At 38.5% G+C, this 19,599-nt stretch overlaps 1 protein-coding gene across 1 annotated transcript in view; it reads right to left on the minus strand.

Annotated features, from left to right (window-relative positions):
• Nucleotides 1-1,190: 1,190 nt before the first annotated feature.
• Nucleotides 1,191-19,599, minus strand: part of MYBPC1 (myosin binding protein C1) — a 74,760-nt gene continuing 56,351 nt past the window's right edge. Inside the window, exons 23-29 of the mRNA XM_021687690.1 lie at nt 16,596-16,684; nt 14,385-14,580; nt 12,317-12,456; nt 8,986-9,145; nt 7,891-8,027; nt 6,075-6,261; nt 1,191-1,291 (exon numbers count right to left, since the gene is read on the minus strand). Of these exons, the coding sequence (XP_021543365.1) occupies nt 1,191-1,291; nt 6,075-6,261; nt 7,891-8,027; nt 8,986-9,145; nt 12,317-12,456; nt 14,385-14,580; nt 16,596-16,684 (1,010 nt within the window). The remainder of the gene's footprint in view (nt 1,292-6,074; nt 6,262-7,890; nt 8,028-8,985; nt 9,146-12,316; nt 12,457-14,384; nt 14,581-16,595; nt 16,685-19,599) is intronic.

Consider the following 19,599-nt stretch of genomic DNA (forward strand, 5'->3'; position numbering starts at 1 on the left):
CCAAAGGTACTACAACTACCTGGATCATCCGCTCCTTCCATAGATGAAACCCACATCAACCCAGGAGCGTGACCACCACAACTTCCCAGCCCTAATCTGGAAAGGAAGCAGAGCAGATATTTTAAAATGCTGTCCCAGGATGCTATGGGCCCATCTGCAGGTCACAATGTATTTAGCTCCTAGGACAAAAGACTGAAAGGAAGAAATGGAGGGAGGTGAAGGAGTAAACAATAGTGGTGAGTTGACCTACTCACACTTCACTCCATTCCCTCACTGAAACTTTCTCTAGAACATCAGAGTGAGAGGAAAGCATCGAGAAGATGGGGAGCTCCTACAAATGTTTCTCAGCTTCCAGATTTTGATGGTCTCCATCAATTGGAAAGGATGCCATCAGCAAACTCTAAATCTGTAATTTCTCTGTAGTCTTCAAGAGCTCTCTGTCACCATGACTATCTGTTTTGGCAGGAGCCCCGGTGCATTCGGCCAGGAGACCGCACCAGAGACCAATGAAGGTCAGGCCCAAGTTGGGTAGCACCCCAGCTCCCAGCCTTTTGTCCTCAGTTCTCTCTGAGCACACAACCCCGGACACATCAATGAGCACTGTGTCACCTCATCATAAGCACTTCAAATTTATTGTACCATTTATTGAATACATTTTCCCTTCCATTGAGAAAACTCATCTGAAAGACTTTATGAAGTCTTACAGTGAATTCAAATGGGAAAAAGGGTACAGATCCACTGGTGTTAAGCAGGATTGTGTGAAATAAACAGCCCTGCTTTGCTTAGAAAAATCTCTAAGATCAAGAAAAGAGGGGGTTTTCAAGAGAAAGATGGGTTTTCAGGATCTGACTGTGCTGTATTGTACGATGTGTTTTTATTCTGAAAAAAAGAAAGCATTTACCGCCTACTATCTTAAACTAAAACGACTGCTTTTGCTAATTTCATAGCTTGCTTTTTTTTTGTAAAGTGCAGTGACCAAGCATAGACAATAATGACCAAAAAAAGCTGACTTCAGATGAAATTTTGTATGCAATTTTTAATTAAGCAATCCGTGCAAACATTTTTTTTTCTTCAACATCAGGAGGAAAGAAAACGACCACACTTGAGTGCCTGGTGGAAAAACAGAAAACGCTTTCTCATTGCAACCAGATTTCAAAGCAGTGGAGTGTAGGGAGGCAGGGTCCAGGCCCTCAGTATTCCTCAGGATTGCTTGATTGCAAGTCTCGCAAATACGAATCAATTATGTTAGGAGGCACACCTTGCAAGAGGAGCCTGCAGAAGGAAAGGCCACCTAGAGAGGACAAAGAGGAAAAGGCAAAGTCAAAACCGTCTATGTGAAAGATTACTCAAATACTACTTCCTGACTAGCTGTCTAGAAATGTGACTAATTATGTTCCAGTTAGTTACAAAGATTCATTCAGTCCCTCCTTGGAAATCTAGAAGGAAAAGCGAGTTCTCGAGTTCTCGAGTTCTCGGCAGACCCATAGCAGTTTTTTGTTACTTATTATTCAATCTTAGTTGAAATTCCTGACTAGTTGGAAAGCATCTATTGCTCTTGGAGAGGTTTTGGGATTCTTCTACAGATGATTTAAGCCTTCTGACTGAATGGCAGATAAATGCAAGTCATGTTATGAATCAGTGGGAAGAGCTGTTTCCTGTTTGTTAATGTTCTTTTTTTTTTTTGAGATTTTATTTATTTATTTTAGAGCATGAGCAGGGGGAGGGGCAGAGAATCTAGAGCATACTCTGCCCTGAGTGTGGAGTTGGACGTGGGGCTCAATCTCGCAACCCTGAGATCATGACCTGAACGGAAATCAAGAGTCAGATGCTTAACCAACTGAGCCACCCAGTGCCCCTTGTTAATATTCTTTTTAATTAAGCACAAAGAATTCCTATTCAAGTGCATTAGAGAAGAAAAAAGGGACCACTCCTTTAACTTTGCCTATTTATACCCTGTCAAAACTGCAAAAATTGGAAAGATTTTGTTAAAAAGAGTAAAACCCATCCAATACTTTCTGAAGGTGAAACACCTACTAATATTTCAAACTTACCTTCCAGGTTTCTGAATTATATTTAAAAAAATAAAAATACTCCTCACAAGAGAACCCATGAAACCATAAAAATTCATGGTCCTTTAAGGAAGTGTTTCACTACTTGCTAATAAATTCACGTCCAGACAAAAACAGCATGCCATTTGAACATTCTTAAAACTTATTTAATGCAAATTTGGGAAAGTCATTCTCCTTTTTTTAAAAAAAAAATATCAAGTCACATATTGGTAGAAATGATGCCACTTATGTACATGTCCATTCCTTGATGCAAAGCGTTCAGAATGCTTGGGTATCATTTTCATCTACATTAAATGCTTTAATTCATGCTCTACTGCATTCAACAACTTGCTTCATGTCAACAGGAGATTGTTGTGATGAATAAGTACTAGCGGTTAATTCCAAGATACTTAAATACAAATTAAAACTACAAAGTTAGAGATTTTAAATAGTCTATTTTCATTGGATTACATAATGAAAATCATGCCATACTCCACAGGCTTTGTATGGCTTATGACAGTCATAAGCTTCATATGCCAAAACCATATGAAAGCTTACCTTAGATGATAATATACATTCAAAAATCCTTACTGTGCTACCACTAAGGGAAAGAGAGAGAAAGAGAGAGAGAGAGAGAGAAGTTGTAAGCATTAATAAAGTGCTAAAACCAAAGTTGAGTACTTGTTGGATGAAATTATAGTCACGATTATGATGAGGTGATTTCATTAATCCTTAGTCATGTGAAAGATGGAGGAAAATAGAAGCGCATGGAATGAAGGCCGGGATCCAGTCACTTCAAAATGATCATTAATATGTAAAACATTTATTAATATGCACAACCACTTGGCCTGAACAGGTGGTAAAGCCAATCTGATTGTACAGTGAATATTTATGGTAAGAGCTTCCAAACCATTAGCTTAAAAAAAAAAAAAAACCTACAACATATATATATTGTGTTTTTCAACAAAAGAAAAACAGAGACAATAGACAAAGAATTAGTGTACATATATATATGTTGAAATTCTAAAAGGCAAAATTATCAAGTAGATGTAATATTAGACTAGTGTATTTTATAATATTGTATTCTGAACTGATTATATATGACTGATCTAAATAAACATAAGGCTTAAACAAACTTAGACTAGAAAGTGACTCTATGTATAATCTAAAAAACCTTAAAGAAAGAGCCCTAATTCTGTCATCTTTAGCAAGCTGACATTATCTCTGGGAATTGTAAACTCAGGCACAGATTTACATCATTAGAGTTTACGTCAGGTTGCTTACCCAGGCGCAAAGAACTTCTTAATTCATTCTTCCAAATGGGGGTGCATTATACATATAGGATAGGACTCATTTATTGCTTAATACACTTAGTAATGGGGCCTGAAATTTTCCTTCAAGTTCATAAATATATGAAATAATTTTGATCCTATGAAAATATCCAAAGTGCCCAACAGATAGATGGCTCACAGATATTCTACTAGTAAGTTTTTCATTGGAAATCTTAAATATGAAAGTTTCTAAATATTGGATCCAAAGATTTCCAAATATTTTTATTTGTGTCCTCTCTCCATCCAAAATGTCCGGAACACTTTTTCTACAACTTAGCAATTTAAAAACATTCAGTCTTCTGAATTTTAACATGAATCTAAGGAAACTACAGTGGAAACTATCTTAAAGGAAGATCATATTTCTCTACATTTAAAAAATGAAAATATTAAAGAACTGTCACTGAGTCCCAAGTTTTAATCATCTGATGTCTACCATGAGATTATCTTCAAATGTAGCTCTCTGGCTTTATTTATGGGGATGTGTGGTATGGTACTTAGTTTTCTGACAAAACATAGTGCCTACATTAATTAATATCCTTGAATAATTTGGCCTTCCTGTTCATGGCATAAATACTGTATGCCATGAGCTGCTAAGAAATACAATGAAAAGCAAATTAAAAAGTCAAGCTTTACATGCAAAGTGCGATTTCATGTAAGAGGAATGGAACAGAAAGTAGAAATATCCAGTGGGATATGAACTTTTAAAACCTGTTGCTGCCCCTCCAGGAAGACTGGTTGTCCAGGGGTATTTACTCCTTGATATATCACTGTAGAATTAGAATATTTGTACCAGTATTTATTTATTCTCAGTTGACATTCTTACCTTTTTTTTTTTTTTTCACAGCTTAACTTGATTCAAGTCACCTATTATCAGATAACAATCTGATGATCAACAATCTTGCCTTTACTCTTAGGACCAAAAGTTTTCACCAATACAGCACAGTTGGTACCTTATTACGAACTTACATACTAGTGTACATTACTTGTATTATTAAATGCAATCACTATACAACTTACTATACAATTACTATAAAGGATATATCATCCATATGTACAATATTATTTGCTTCTATGGAGGACCCCAAATGTTGAGCCATTTGTGAAATAATCATTTTATATCATTAGCAACATTTGTTTATTTTCAAAGCATGCAGATGTGGTACTGGGTTTTTGTTGTTGTTCTTTACTGGCTATTGAGACATAAGTACCAACAATACCTTGATAATAATAAAGCTAGGAGTTGAGAAACCAGATATATTTGCAACTGTTAACTTAGCCTGCATTAGAGCTAGTAACAGCTAAAATAATATTTAAATTTGTAAACACTCAATAGTCACATTTGACATTTTCTAAGAGTATTTTTGTTTTATATTTGAGAAAAAAAATTTCCTCTTGTTCAGTTATGAATCTATTATTCTGTATTACTTGAGGATGGACAGAAATCACAGCAGAAAGAATACTGTTTTTTTTTTTAAGTTATAAAAAATTTTTTTTCAGGAAGTATCTTTACTGTATTTTATACTAGATTTAGGACTAAAACCTCTTTTTATATTAGTATCTTAAGTATTTACTATGTTTTTTTCTAAATAGATATTTACAAAGTTATCTTTCAGATTTTTGGATCATAATTTCATGACAAAGAGGTAGAAAAAATAAAGATTTTGGTTATCACAGAAAGGCAATATAATATAAGAAGAAAAAGAGAAAAGACATTTGGATCATGTCACCCATTATCTCATATAACAGTGACTTTGACATCTGTAGGAGTTCTCACAGTATCCCAAAGTAGGTTTTTTGTTTTTTGTTTTTAATTTTTATTTATTTATTTGACAGAGAGAGACACAGCGAAAGAGGGAACACAAGCAGGAAGAGGGAGAGGGAGAAGCAGACTCCCAGCTGAGCAGGGAGCCCGATGCGGGGCTCGATCCCAGGACTCTGGGATCATGACCTGAGCCGAAGGCAGACGCTTAACGACTGAGCCACCCAGGTGCCCCCCAAAGTAGGTTTTGATTGTCAAGAAAAAACTTCAGTATAAAAATTATACTCAATTACTATAAAAACTGATTAAGATGACAGGGTATTATTCTGAGACCTTTCTACCACGTAAATCCTTACATGTTTTCTTGGTTTACATTAGTTGTAACACTTCTAAAAACTAGTATAAATGAAATGCATATCTATAAATGGAAATTCTCTAATGAGATTTTAAAAGCAACTGATTATCATATGGGTATGTTATATTCTATATGGGCAATAGTAAACACTAAATTAGCAAACTGACCCATATATATATTAGAAGTTTCACAGAATAGTAAACTTATTAAAAATAGTATAAATTCCTTAATTGCAGTTTCATTAGATGAGCTTTTGCACTAGGCTTTTTTCCTAATAAATGGATATCACCAAAGTCATATCCCCCTGACTTTATTCATTCCCACTGTGTTATACACATACTAGCATTCCACTGAAATTAATATTCCTTTAGGTAACAAGAATTGCAAGAGATGAGAATAAGTCTACTTAAATAAATCAGAATGAATGCAGAATAGAATAATGTCTTCTCTTCCAGAATTTTCTCTCCCCTTCCCCCACCACCCCCAGACATTTTAGAAAACAATTTGGATTTTGCAGTAAGGGCAATAATCAAATGATTTTCTTTCATTTTAGTCTATACATGAGATCTTCGATGTCATACCTTTCACCTCCAGTTTGCATTCGATCTCCACCATCCCAAGGTCATTGACTGCTTTGCAGCAGTAAGTGCCTCCATCATAGGGGCTGGGCTTGCGAATCTCCAGAGTACAGACCCCTTGGTTGCTGAACATCCTGTACCTTGGGTCATCCACAATAGCAACTTTGTTTTTCATCCAGGTTATTTTGGGCTGAAGATTGAAGTAAATAGGTCAAAACATATCAGTACCTAGCATAATAATAGACCATTAAAACCAGTGACCAGGTTTTAAAGTGTGGCTTAGAAAGAAAGTACATCTAAGAAGAATCCACATCTGCTTGAGCACTGTTTCTTTCAAATTAAATTCTACTTAGTGCTTGGCAAGAAGACAAATGAGCAGTTCTGAAGAAGCAAGCCAGACTTGTTCAGAGGACAGCTCTGGGGCTCTCTTCCCAAACAGATTCAGACCCATTCCAATTTGATCTAAGGTCCCTGAGGTGAGCTCGTCCTGGAGAATGTATATACTGCTGGGCATTTTTCAGAGAATCCCCATAAGGTGTCATAACTATCTGCTTTTCTTCACTTCCTTTTTCTGATATTCTTTTCTAATTCTTTATGTGCTGCTTATGCCTCCCCACCATTTCATCTCTCTTTCAGTGGAATGGGTCCACTTCAGATAATGCAAGATCAGTAACGACCAGTCAGTCACCCAGGAAGATGACTTTATTCTCCTTGGCCTCTGAATTATATTCGATACCCTTGACCCTCCCCTCCCTTCCCATACTGTCTTCTCCTCCCTTTGGTAAATGCATGCTCTCCACATTCTCTCTTCCACCTCTTACATGCTTTTGCCTTGCTCAGACCCTAGAGACTTGCTTCTCTGTCTCCTTCATACCATCACCTTCCTCCTTCCTCCTTTCAAATGGGACCATTCCCTGAGGCTTACACCTTGGACTTTGGCTTTTCACTCACCACTGTCTTTCCTGGGTGATATTCCTTTCTAGAGCTTTGGCTCCAAGAGGTGGAACATAGCACTCCCATGCCCGGGGCTTCCAAATCAAGAGTCACTGCCCTGGCCTTTCTCCTATAAGCTCTGGTGAACCGCTCCTCTCCCTCCTGGTCATTCCCATTTGGATATACCGATGTCATTTCCAACTAAGTATGAATTCAGGATCTTCCTCTCATCCTTAGTCTACCTTCTCCCTTGACTCTGTTCCTGCTCATGGTATAATGCAGGAAAAATACCACTTTGCAATTTTTCCAAATCCTAGGGCACTTATCCCACAGTGTCACCCAGGAATAGATATCACTATGGGCAACATTCATTAATTCATTGTTCTTTTCAAATGCCAACAAGAAACCTTAAAACCTTTCTGAATCTCTTCAATCAGATGCGATTTCTTCCTTCCTAGTACTCTGTACCCTTATCCCAGCATATTTTAAATTCTGCCTTGTATTATAATATCATCATTATTTGCTTTAATTTGTTTCAGAAAATTTGATGAATTAATATTACCACCTAATTTTTCAGGTGAAACGATATTACTTCCATCTCCTTAGCTCTCAGCTCTTTTAAGACTAGGTGTTTTGGTTTTTCCTTAGTAGGTATCCTTTAGTTAATAAAGAAATATAAGCATGTTTTATTACTGTATTTAAATGGTGGACCTAATTATCCACCAACACTATAACACTGCACCCTTCTTCCTATCCCAGAGAAAGACACAAGAGCACTTGGAAGGTCAGTTTATATTATTACCCACAATAATAATATGTCTAATATAAAAAAGGGAATTGGGGACTAAGTCTTAAATTTAACTAATGTGATAAAAAAAAATGGTACCTTAGGATTTCCTCTCACACTGCAGTTCAGGGTGGCATTGTAACCAGCCACAGCATACGTATTAACCAAAGGCTGAGTAAACATGGGTGCCTCTGTGAAATCAAAATCTTCATACACTGGATTTTTGTAGATTTTACCTTAGAAACAAGCATTAGAAATATACAAATTGGCCTGAGAATATATTATTCTTGGCATACTTTACTCATGATTAAAATTCCCCTGAGCTTAGAAAAACTTGTAAAAACATGGGTGAACACCACCGACATTCATTCTGAAGGGTACAAAGGGACAGCCAATCTCACCTGGGACAGAAAGCTAGCGTGGTCCTCGGTGACTGAAAGAAATATTGAGAAGAATTTGGTGTCTGAGTATTTTGATCAACAGTGTGCTTTAATGTGAAAGCAATGAGCAAGAGCTTTAAAGGAAAGTGGCTTATTTGAAATGAAATTCCTATACCTACGACTTGAGCCATTTCTAGACCCACAGCCCAGAAACTGGAATGAGTTAAAGCTTACGTTTTAAAAAAATGTAATATTAAAAATAAAAAAATTTTTACTGGTAAAATGAACATTTTACTCGAAAATTTCTACCACAATTTAAAAATGTGTGTTTATCAGTTTCTGAATTCCCATGCATCACATCTCTTCTTCCAGGCCTCTCCATCTAGTCATGGAAAACTGAGTTTTCCAGATATCCAGTTGTTATACTGTGATTTATAATAAGTAGATATTTGGTCTTCTGGCCACATTTCTGGCACAGAGCTCTCCTAAAATCCTTGAAATTTCCTAAGTGAGGGGAGCTGTAAAGGGGTCTTTTTTACATTAATGAGGTGACCTTTGGACCCAAGGATGGGGATTGGTTGCCAGGGAAACCAACCTTGTGATTAGTGGGTTCAAATGTCCAGCCCCATCCCCAGACTTCCAGGGAGGGGAGAGGGGCTGGAGCTTGCGTTCAATCACAAAGGCCAGTGGTTTAATTAACCATGCCCATGTACTGAAGCCTTTACTAAAAAAAAAAAAAAAAAAGGAAACCCCTCCCACGCCCACATACTGATGAGTGCAGAACCCCCTTTATACCAGTCCACTGCTAACTCACCATCCTTGGCAATCACAGCGCTCTCCTTAGTCATTGTTGCATCCTCACTGAGGCCACACATGTTCTCAGCAAAGACCCGGAAATAATACTCATTTCCTATGACCAGTTCGGTAATGGTGGCACTGGTTCGGTGATAATGCTCAATGACCGTGAACCATTCCTGTTTGAAAAAAAAATTTTTTTTGAGAAAAATCATCTAAAAATACACAACTAGGGCGCCTGGGTGGCTCAGTTGGTTAAGCGACTGCCTTCGGCTCGGGTCATGATCCTGCAGTCCCGGGATCGAGTCCCGCATCGGGCTCCCTGCTCGGTGGGGAGTCTGCTTCTCCCTCTGACCCTCCTCCCTCTCGTGCTCTCTGTCTCTCATTCTCTCTCTCAAATAAATAAATAAAATCTTTAAAAAAAAAAAAAAAAGAACATCTAGATTTCTAAGGAACTTTGCCAGTCAATGCCAAGTAAGGTTTCTAAGATGAACTGGAAGAGAAACTTCTCAAGATAAAGAATGACTGGGTCAAATGGGTGGCTCAGTTGGTTAAATGTCTGCCTTTGGCTCAGGTCATGAACCCAGGGGTCCCGGGATCGAGTCCCACATCGGGCTCCCTGCTCGGTGGGGAGTCTGCTTCTCCCTCTGACCCTCCCCCCCTCTCATGTGCTCCCTCTCTCTCATTCTCTCTCTCTCAAAATAAAAATAAAAATAAAATCTTTAAAAAATAAATAAATAAATAAAAATAAAAATACACAACTATTCCCACTGTTGATTAGAAAAAATAACAGGGATGTTTCATTAACTAAAAGAAAAATAGTGCTGATTTTTATATTGAGAGTAGTAAAATGTACATTTAATTTGTTTAATACTTTACAATAAACTTATACTTGACTATGGATAATTTAATCTTCATTTACACATTAGATTCATATATCCGAGATGTCAACTCCTACCTTTATATTTTCTTCATAAGTATATAGGGTCTGTCACCTATCTTTTGTATAACAAAGTCTAATTACAGAATTTTAATTTAAACTTATCTATTCTGAGGAAGAGATGATGTTCAATCACTAGAGAAAAATTAATATCACCCAGTAAATTTGCCTAATATTATTAACGTAGGTTTTTCCAGGTCTTTGCTCAGATATTACCTCCTTCTTAATTGTTTACCCTCCCACCACTCTAGGCTGGTTATACTCTTATCACCTTAACCAGGCTAGGTTTTTTTTTTTTTTTTTTTAACAGAACTTGCTACTTTAACTTTTTTTTTAAGATTTTATTTATTTATTTCACAGAGAGAGATAGCAAGAGCAGGAACACAAGCAGGGGGAGTGGGAGAGGGAGAAGCAGGCTTCCCGCCGAGCAGAGAGCCCGATGTGGGGCTCCATCCCAGGACCCTGGGACCATGACCTGAGCCGAAGGCAGACGCTTAATGACTGAGCCACCCAGGTGCCCCAGAACTTGCTACTTTATTTTTTTTTTTTAAAGATTTTATTTATTTATTTGAGACAGAGAGAATGAGAGAGAGCATGAGAGGGCAGAGGGTCAGAGGGAGCAGACTCCCTGCTGAGCAGGGAGCCCGATGCGGGACTCGATCCCGGGACTCCAGGATCATGACCTGAGCCGAAGGCAGTCGCTTAACCAACTGAGCCACCCAGGCGCCCCCAGAACTTGCTACTTTAAATTACATTATATATTTAGTATTTTACTTGTTTACTCTCTACCTCCTTCACTGAAATGGACACACCATGATGGTAAAGACAGACTTTTCTTCTCACCCCTGTATCTCCAATGCCTATTATAATACCTGGCACATAATAGGTACTATGCAAAAAATAAATGTTTATTGGATACTTGAATGAATGAATGAGAAGCTAAAACAAGTAATTTTCTTTTCAATTTTTTCCTCACCATACTGAGAAACATAGTGGTCTCAAAGTTTGTCTTGCAACCAGTAAAGAACCATATTGCACCATGTATGTTTAGTACCACTAATTGAGAAAATACGTTTTCTGACAAAAAGTTCATAAAGGAGAAGGATTTTTCCTAGAATTTTTAGGAAATCTCGCTCTGAAGCTGTCCAGGTTTAGCAGGAAAATGCTGCTTTAAATGTCAAATCTTACTTAGTCATGTAATACCCACTCAGGAAACAAAACCAAAACCAAAAAGGACATGCTAGAAATAGTTTATGGAAAGGAGAGGCTCGAAGTTCATTCTTGTTACGTAGCCTGCCCTTTCCAACCCTCTCCCCTTCATAACTTAGGGCATGAAATTACAATCTGATGATCTGATGTGATTTCATAACCGAAGTTCTTACTGAGATCTACTAGCAAAAATGCCTAAGGATTTCCTATCAGTATGATTAAATATGATGTTTTACTCTTCCTGTGAGAATGAAAAATGGCTCTATGCCATTGTGTGTCCAAACAGTCATTTATTCATTCATTCACTTACAGGTAGGGCAGTAGTACAGTGTAGTGGATGGATTCTGATGTAGGAACATGTAGACTTTAACATTTAAAATCTGGTGATCTTGAGCAAGTCATTTTGTCCTTTCTGAGCCTCAGCTTCCTCAGCGATAAAATATAGGTAATAACAATTCATACTCTGACTGGGTTGCTTCTGGAACACACTAAGCTCCTCCCCTCTTCAGGACCTTTGCCCATGCTGTTCCCTTTAGAATCTTTCTTTTCTAACTGGTGTCTTTCTGTCCATGTTACCCAACATTTATTTTATAGGGAGAAAGAGTTGCATGGATTAAATTTGAGTTAGAACCCAGAGTGAGTAAATATTTGGTGGACAAATGAATTTATTAAATTCCATTGAGCATTGTGTGCCAGCTGCTTTATATAGTTTTAGCCTCACAATAACGAGGCAAAGTAAGTATTCGGGGCGCCTGGGTGGCTCAGTTGGTTAAGCGACTGCCTTCAGCTCAGGTCATGATCCTGGAGTCCCAGGATCGAGTCCCACATTGGGCTCCCTGCTCGGCAGAGAGTCTGCTTCTCCCTCTGACCCTCCTCCCTCTCATGCTCTCTGTCTCTCATTCTCTCTCTCTCAAATAAATAAATAAAAAATCTTTAAAAAAAAAAAAAGTAAGTATTCGTATCCCTATTTTACAGATGAGGAAAATGGAGATCAAAGAAGTTAAATGACTGTCCATGTACACATGCTCTTAAGTGGCAATGCGGGGATTCAAGTCCAATGCCTTTGCCTTTCCATGAGGCCACATTATTTACCCATGCCCCACCCCCATGCATTCCCCACCACAGAGGACCTCATGCCCCACCTTTACCTCTGATAAAATGTGATTTTGCTGCTGCTGAACCAGAGTAAGCCAGACCTTACCATGCTCTTCTTGTCAGCCTTCTGGATCGTGTACCCTGTGATGGCTGCATTTCCATCATCCTTTGGTGGTGTCCAAGATAGAGCAACGTTCTCTCCCCACACATCCTCAATCTTCACCAGCTGAGGTGGACGTGGACGGTCTATAAGATGAATTCATGGCATCACTGTGAAATCACCTTCCCTCCCAACCTATGCGGTGGTCTCCTCCTTAACAGCAGTTTTGCTTTCTGTGGGCAACTGATGTCCAGAAGCCAGATGCTCCTCCTTCTGACATAGTGTCAGAAGGTCGATGGTAGCCTAACGCTATGTCACAATGCCTGCGTCATTTACCTCACTTCATGTCTTCACATAGGCATTTTATCGTCTCACATTACCATCATCAGAAGGGTGAGTATAGTACAATGAGATATTTTGTGAGAGAGACCACATTAACTTTATTACAGTATATGGTTATACTTGATCTGTTTTATTGTTAGTTATTGTTGTTAATCTCTTACTATGCCTAATTTATAAATTGAATTTATCACAGGTATGGATGTATAAAACAAAATATAGCATATATAAGGTTTGGTACTACCTGTGGTTTCAGACATCTGGGAACGTGTCTCCATCCATAAAGGGGACCGCTGTACCTCATTACAGGAGGATATTTGAAATGTCCTTCCTTCCCTGCATTTCTACCCACATTTCTTTCACCATTCTTAAACATCAGAGAAGTGGAATGCACTCCAGCTAAGTTTATTTGGAAACTCTTGACTTTCATCTTCATGGAATGAAAAGGATTTTGAAAAGGAAATTTAAATGAAACTTCAAACCTCATTAGCCATCCCTCCAAGGGCAGGCTACTGGCAATGAAGCACAAGGCTACCCTGCCTAATGGGAAATGAAAGCTGACCTCGGACTCCAAATCATAGAGCCCATCTGGGCCAAGCATCTCTGGCTTTTGGTGAGAGGCACGGAGGCCACAGCCTGTGAGTGGGTTCCTCTGTTGTACCCAAAAGACACCTTTAGTAGGCATGAGGAAAACTTGTTTTATCTCTCTGCCAACATAAATTTGGAACTAGTAAAATAACTAGAATGATAATTATTATTTATTTGAGTGTGTAAGCAATGGCCCAGGCACTTAGAACTACCTGATCAAGTAACTACGTGTCAAAGAAAGGTTCTTTTGTATGTTTCAGAGGGCAGTGCTCTTCCAGACCCTCCCATGGGGGCTCCCATTACAATGGAGCCCGGCCAGATCCAAGGGCACAGGGTAGCCTCAACACTTCTCAACTTAACAATAATCAAGAAGGTTTAGCCAATAGGAAGAGACTACTTAATTTAAAGGGCATGAACTTTTATCCAATCTGCCATAGGAAGTTGCTCCTTTGGTGAGAAAACCCCTAGTATCAGCAAATTTGCTGAAATATAATAATAAAAATGACTGGAAACAAGGCTTCTGTAGCTCTGCTCTTAAATGTATTTCTTGACATGGCAAAAATTATAGCAAGTGAGAGGAGTCCATCTGTTAGCCTCCTCTATTCCCCTAACTCTAGACAGAAGTAAGAACTACACTTATTTATTGTTTGGACAGGTGAGTGAGTATCTAGCCCTACAGGATCAACCATTTTAGTTTAACTGTTTAGGTAATCTTCCTTACACTTAATAAAAACTTTTCATTCTCCATTAAAACTTTATTATTAGCGTATTTTAGGTGTAGTAGGAAACATGTTAAGTTATGTCTAGAATCTACTATGTTTTTTATGCAAGAATTCAAAACAGGAAATACTTCATCACCAAGGAGTTGAGAAACAGAATAAGAGAGAAGTGGATTATAAAGCAGTACAAAGCATTTGCACTAAAAAGTATATACATTAATTTTCTTTAACATGTATGCCCTAAGTCTCCAATGATTAGTCTTTTTAGTCAGTAAAAAATTATTTTAACAAGTCTTACTAATTTATCTATATTTTTTTAATTCTAAAAAAAGAACTTAACAAAAATTCTTACTCTTGCCTTAATGATAAGGACAATTAGTCCAAATACTGCTTTGACAGAACATTCTAGTTCCCTCTTCCAAACCTACCAACGATCTGGATATCGATTGATGCAGTTTCCACAAATTTTTCCACTTTGACTTGTAGATCATATTTCCCAGAGTGGCTCCTCTCTGCTTTTCTGATAAATATGATTGTATCAGTCTCAGAGTTGCGAATGTTTATTTGATTCTTATCAATTTCTGCACCATCTTTCTTCCAAGTTAATTCTGGTCTTGGTTTTCCCTAAAAAGACAGAAAGAGTAGAGGGGGAGGGAAATCAGATGGTCTTAAGGCTTTATTTTCAGCATTACAAAAAATGACAGTTGCGGGGCACCTGGGTGGCTCAGTCATTAAGAGGCTGCCTGTGGCTCAGGTCATTGTCCCAGGGTCCTGGGATCGAGCCCCGCATGGGGCTCCCTGCGCAGCTGGGAGTCTGCTTCTCCCTCTCCCACTCCCCCTGCTTGTGTTCCCTCTCTCGCTGTGTCTCTCTCTGTCAAATAAATAAAATCTTAAAAAAAAAATGACAGTTGCTTACCCCATTCTAGGCAAAGCTGGAGACCGTCTGGTGGTCAGCAACTATGGCAGAAACAGCGGTACTCACATTGCCTGTTGACTGCATTCTTTGTGCAAGGCACTACATTAGGTACATGATGTTTACTATTTCCTTTAATCTTCACATTAAGATAATAAGTATCATTATCCTCATTTTTGGATAAAGGAATTAAATGACTTGCCCAAGGCCTTGTAGCTTAAGGAAGTGCTGGAACCAGGTCTTATAGCCGTGTCTCTCTAGCTCCAAACCTGGTGCAACACAGCATAATGGTTAAGAACATGGGCTCTGGGGCCCTGGAATCTGTATTTGGATGCAGTGACCTCTTAATAGCTGTATGACCTTGGTCAAGTTACTTAACCTCTCTGTGCCTCAATTTCCCAATCTGTAAAATGAGAACAATGATAGCACCTATCTCACAGGATGGTTATAAAGATTGAAGTGACAGAAGCTGGACACACAGGCCCCCAAAATGTGGGAACTGGGATTAGTACCAGCAGTAGACAAGGTGGGAAAACTGGAGGGCAGATTCGGCAGCTCCAGTCCACCCTGAGTGCCTGCCTAGTGCCAGCTCCTGGTTTTAGTTGAGGCTGTGAGGAGAGAGAAGTGGGAGGAACCTTGCCAAGCTATTCCTTCCTCCTCCGCTGTGTTTATACTCGCATCCTCCTTGGCTTTCCTTCTGATTTCACACACTAGATGTAGAAGGTAACTGCCTCTTTTAAGCTGTAGGCCCCAAGTGCAATGAGGGTGGTCTGAACTGGCTGTCCTTTAGCTTGCTTGTCATGCATGGTAGCGTGGGTTTGAATGAGCTCTGTGTGTGTGTTCAAATGTGTGCAGAGACCTAAATTTTAATTCTAGAGCCATGCTGTCTGAGATAAGAGCCACAAGCTACATATAGGTATTTAAACTGAAACTAATTTAAATTAAGGAAAATGAAAAATTAATCTTCCCAGTTGCACTGGTTCCAAGTATCACATTTCAAGTGCTCAGTGCTCATATTTGGCTGGTGGCTACCATATTGGACTTTGATGCTATAAAACATTTCCATCATTGTAGAAAGTTATATTGAAAAGTGCTGTCTAGAGGCATGAAGAGTCCAGCAAGTAATGGGGTGGTGGTGCAGTGTGTGTGTGTGTGTGTGTGTGTGTGTGTATGAGACCAAAATTGATTACTGTAGGTGAAGCCTGGTTAATCTTGTAAACAACAGATTCTTTTGCTGGAACAATGTTTAACAACATTTGCATCTTTTAGTTAGTAGCATCAAGATTTCAACATTCAGTTATCCCTCTTCCTTTGGCTTGGAGTGATTGTGGGAAGTACGTACATGTTGTTTTCCTGAATGTTACACCAAGAGCTTCACTTAAAATGAAGACTAGTTTTATTATAGATGTGCAGGGCCAGAATCTTTAAGCATTTCTTGTTTTGGCATCTCTTTGGTATTTTCTCTCTGCCCAACCTTAGTCCCTGAGCTTCAGACCAGTCCAACCTAGGTGTCATTCACCTCATGCAGAAGGAAAATCTATCAGTTTAATAGATTCCTCAGCAAGCACGAGATTGTTTACTCACTCCCCAAATCTCTTGCATTATTTATCCACTTTTCCTCTGAGGAAATCCTGAATCATGATGAGCTGAAGTGCTAGAGTACCTGTTTCTACTTCTTAAACACCTCAGCACTGGAAAGAGAAAATAAGTGACCCTAAATTATTACCTGGAAAGGTATAACCAGATTGACAGCTTCTCCAACTCTGCGGATATAAGTTTGCTTCAGGTGCCTTGGGATGCGAATCTTTGGACGCTCTGAGTGAGGAGAATAGCATAATTTTGTGATCAGTAGAGTACACTGGAAATAGCCTTACAGAAGCACACTGGCATGATACTCACTGGGATAGCCTTGTGCTGACGTCTCTACAGTAAAATCTTAGACGTGCCATTACCAGATAATGTACAGTAACTTTGGTTCCAAACATTTTCTTCAAGCAGAAATGTTTTCACAGTTTGACTCAACAGAATCTATCCTTGACCTCCTTGATTTTATGGCAACTTCCTATTTTTATAGTCATTAGAAGTCTAAAGCAACTTTATAGAAAAACACCAAATTTTCTCTTAGGACCTTACATATATTTTTCATAGTTTCTAACAGCAAGTGTACTCTCCAGTGAACACTCCACAAAAGATCAATAGGCAGCACATTAGCTGGTATGACTGCTTATTTTTTCTCACCAGAAAAAAAACAAAACAAAAAAAGTTTTTGCACCTCGCACTTGTTATTTAGGTAATTCTGTTGGAACTGGATAGTAACTTTCTTCCTGTGTGGCTATGAGGTACAATAGGTGGCTCTAGCCCACTATGTATTGACATCATTAATTAAACACCATAGAGATACTAGAACATGTTGTTACAAACCCATCAGAAGCAGGGAGTCAAAGGCTCAGAGGCTCACAGGGATGAAGCAGTTCTCATCATTTGAGTGCTTAGTATGTGACAGACACTGGACTAAATACTTTTCATGAGGGGACTAATTTAAACCTCAAGGCCACCTTGTAGGATAGGTATGGTTTTACTTCATGATAAAGAAACAGGAGCATAGGAGGTTAAGTAACTTGCCCTTGGTGACATAGCCAGGATTAGAAGCTAGAGTCAGCCTTGAGTGCTTATGATCAGAAGCATGGACTTCAGATCAGAGATCTGGGTTTGAGTCCTAGATCTGATATATAGGGGTTCTGGTTTCAGACTCTTCCATAAAATCAGAATGATGAAAGCATCTAATTTGTACGATTGTTGTGAGGATTAAATAAGGTTATCCATGTAAAGCATTTAGCATAATGGCTGAGCATAATAAGTGCTCAATAAACTTTAGGAGATGATGATGATGATGATTACTGAATGTTGGGGCTGGAAGAGAACTTGGAGATCCCCTAGCTCCCTAGCTTTATATATGAGGAAAAAGAAACTCAGCCAGATTCTGTAGTAAACCATTATCATAATAAAAGCTAACACATATAGAGAGCTTATTATGTGGCAAGCATTCTGTTAAGCAGCAAAATGGATCAATGTATTTAATCCTCACAGCCTCTTGATGGGTCAGGTATTATTATTATCTCCGTTTTGCAGATGAAAAAATTAAGGCTCAGGAAGATCAAGTCTCTTGCCTGAGGTCACATGGCTAATACCTAATGAAAACAGGATTCAACTTATAAAGGCTGTCTCCAGAATCTACTAAGAAAATGTGCAAGCTTCATGCTTTCTTTCATCCATCCATCCATCCATCCATCCATCCCACAATTCACTTCCGAAAGGTTTCAGGCAGCCACAACATGAGACTGTGGCAGAAGGTGGTCTAGGACCCAGATATCCAGGCCCCCAGTCCAGTGTTCTTTCCCCTGGAGCAGCAACTCTCAAACATTTTGGTCTCAGTATTTTATCACACTCTCAAAAATTAACAAGGACCCCTCCCAAAAAAGCAATTGCTCAGCCATTGTTTATGTGGGCTGTATCTATCAATATTTACCATATTAGAAATTAAAGCAGGACATTTGAAATATTTATTCACTTAAAAATAAAAACATAAATAACATTTTAATGGCATTAGTTTATATTTTAGCAAATCTACTTAATGTCTGACTTAATAGAGGATATCTGGAGTCTCCTATTTGTTCCTGCCTTCAATCTGTTATAATATGTTATATAGGTTGGAGTCATTTAAATGAAGAAAATCTGGCTTCACACAGCCAGAAGAAATATTTTAATAAACTTTTTAGACAATTTTGGATATTCCTTTTTGCTTCTACACTAAAACATGATAAATTGTAATTTCTTAAAGGTGAGCTGCAATGTGGAATCTGAAACCATTTCAATTAACTCTTCACACCCTGTTACATTAAAATCCGCTGGTCTAGCTTACATTTTTAATATATATTTTACCCATGCATATTTTTAACATGTATTTGTCATTTGGAAAATATTACTTCACCAAATTACGTAGATCTTCCAAATGTTGACACATTCCATTATTCATTATCAAAAAATTACATTCATTAATACCACTGCCCACTTAATGAGAATAGTTATAAGTGTTGAGAGCTGTCAAGTCCATGGGGGTGGATATAAGTTTTCCAAAATTCTAACTTTTGCTTGAAAGCTCACATTTTTTTTCATTGAAATGCTGACAACAAATACTATAAGTTGTTTTCTTTGAAGTGGCAGGCTTATTGTTTTCATATTCTACAAAATGCCTGCCAAATAGCCATTTTTTTTTCAAGTAAAAATGGAATTTTCTGAAGAAGGTCACTAGTTCAGCCTCTCACTCAGTTGCACAAGTGCTGTTTCTAGAGACAACCACTGCACTGCAGTATGCAGTGTAAGGCCTCTTACTTTGCAGTTCATTGCCACATAGACATAGGAAAAATGTGTACTCAAGGACCAAGGTTTAATAAAATTAATAATGTTTATGCTTCATCAAGAACATGCCGAGGGATGACTGGGTAGCTCAGTTGTTAAGCGTCTGCCTTCGGCTCAGGTCATGATATCAGAGTCCTGGGATCGAGCCCCACATCGGGTTCCCTGCTCGGTGGGGAGTCTGCTTCTCCCTCTCCCACTCCCCCTGCTTGTGTTCCCTCTCTTGCTGTGTCTCTCTCTGTCAAACAAATAAATAAAATCCTAAAAAAAAAAAAAAAAGAACATGCAGAGGTGGGGCACCTGGGTGGTTCAGTGGG

This window comes from Neomonachus schauinslandi, chromosome 5, assembly GCF_002201575.2.
Source record: "Neomonachus schauinslandi chromosome 5, ASM220157v2, whole genome shotgun sequence".
NCBI classification, from domain to species: Eukaryota; Metazoa; Chordata; class Mammalia; order Carnivora; family Phocidae; genus Neomonachus; species Neomonachus schauinslandi.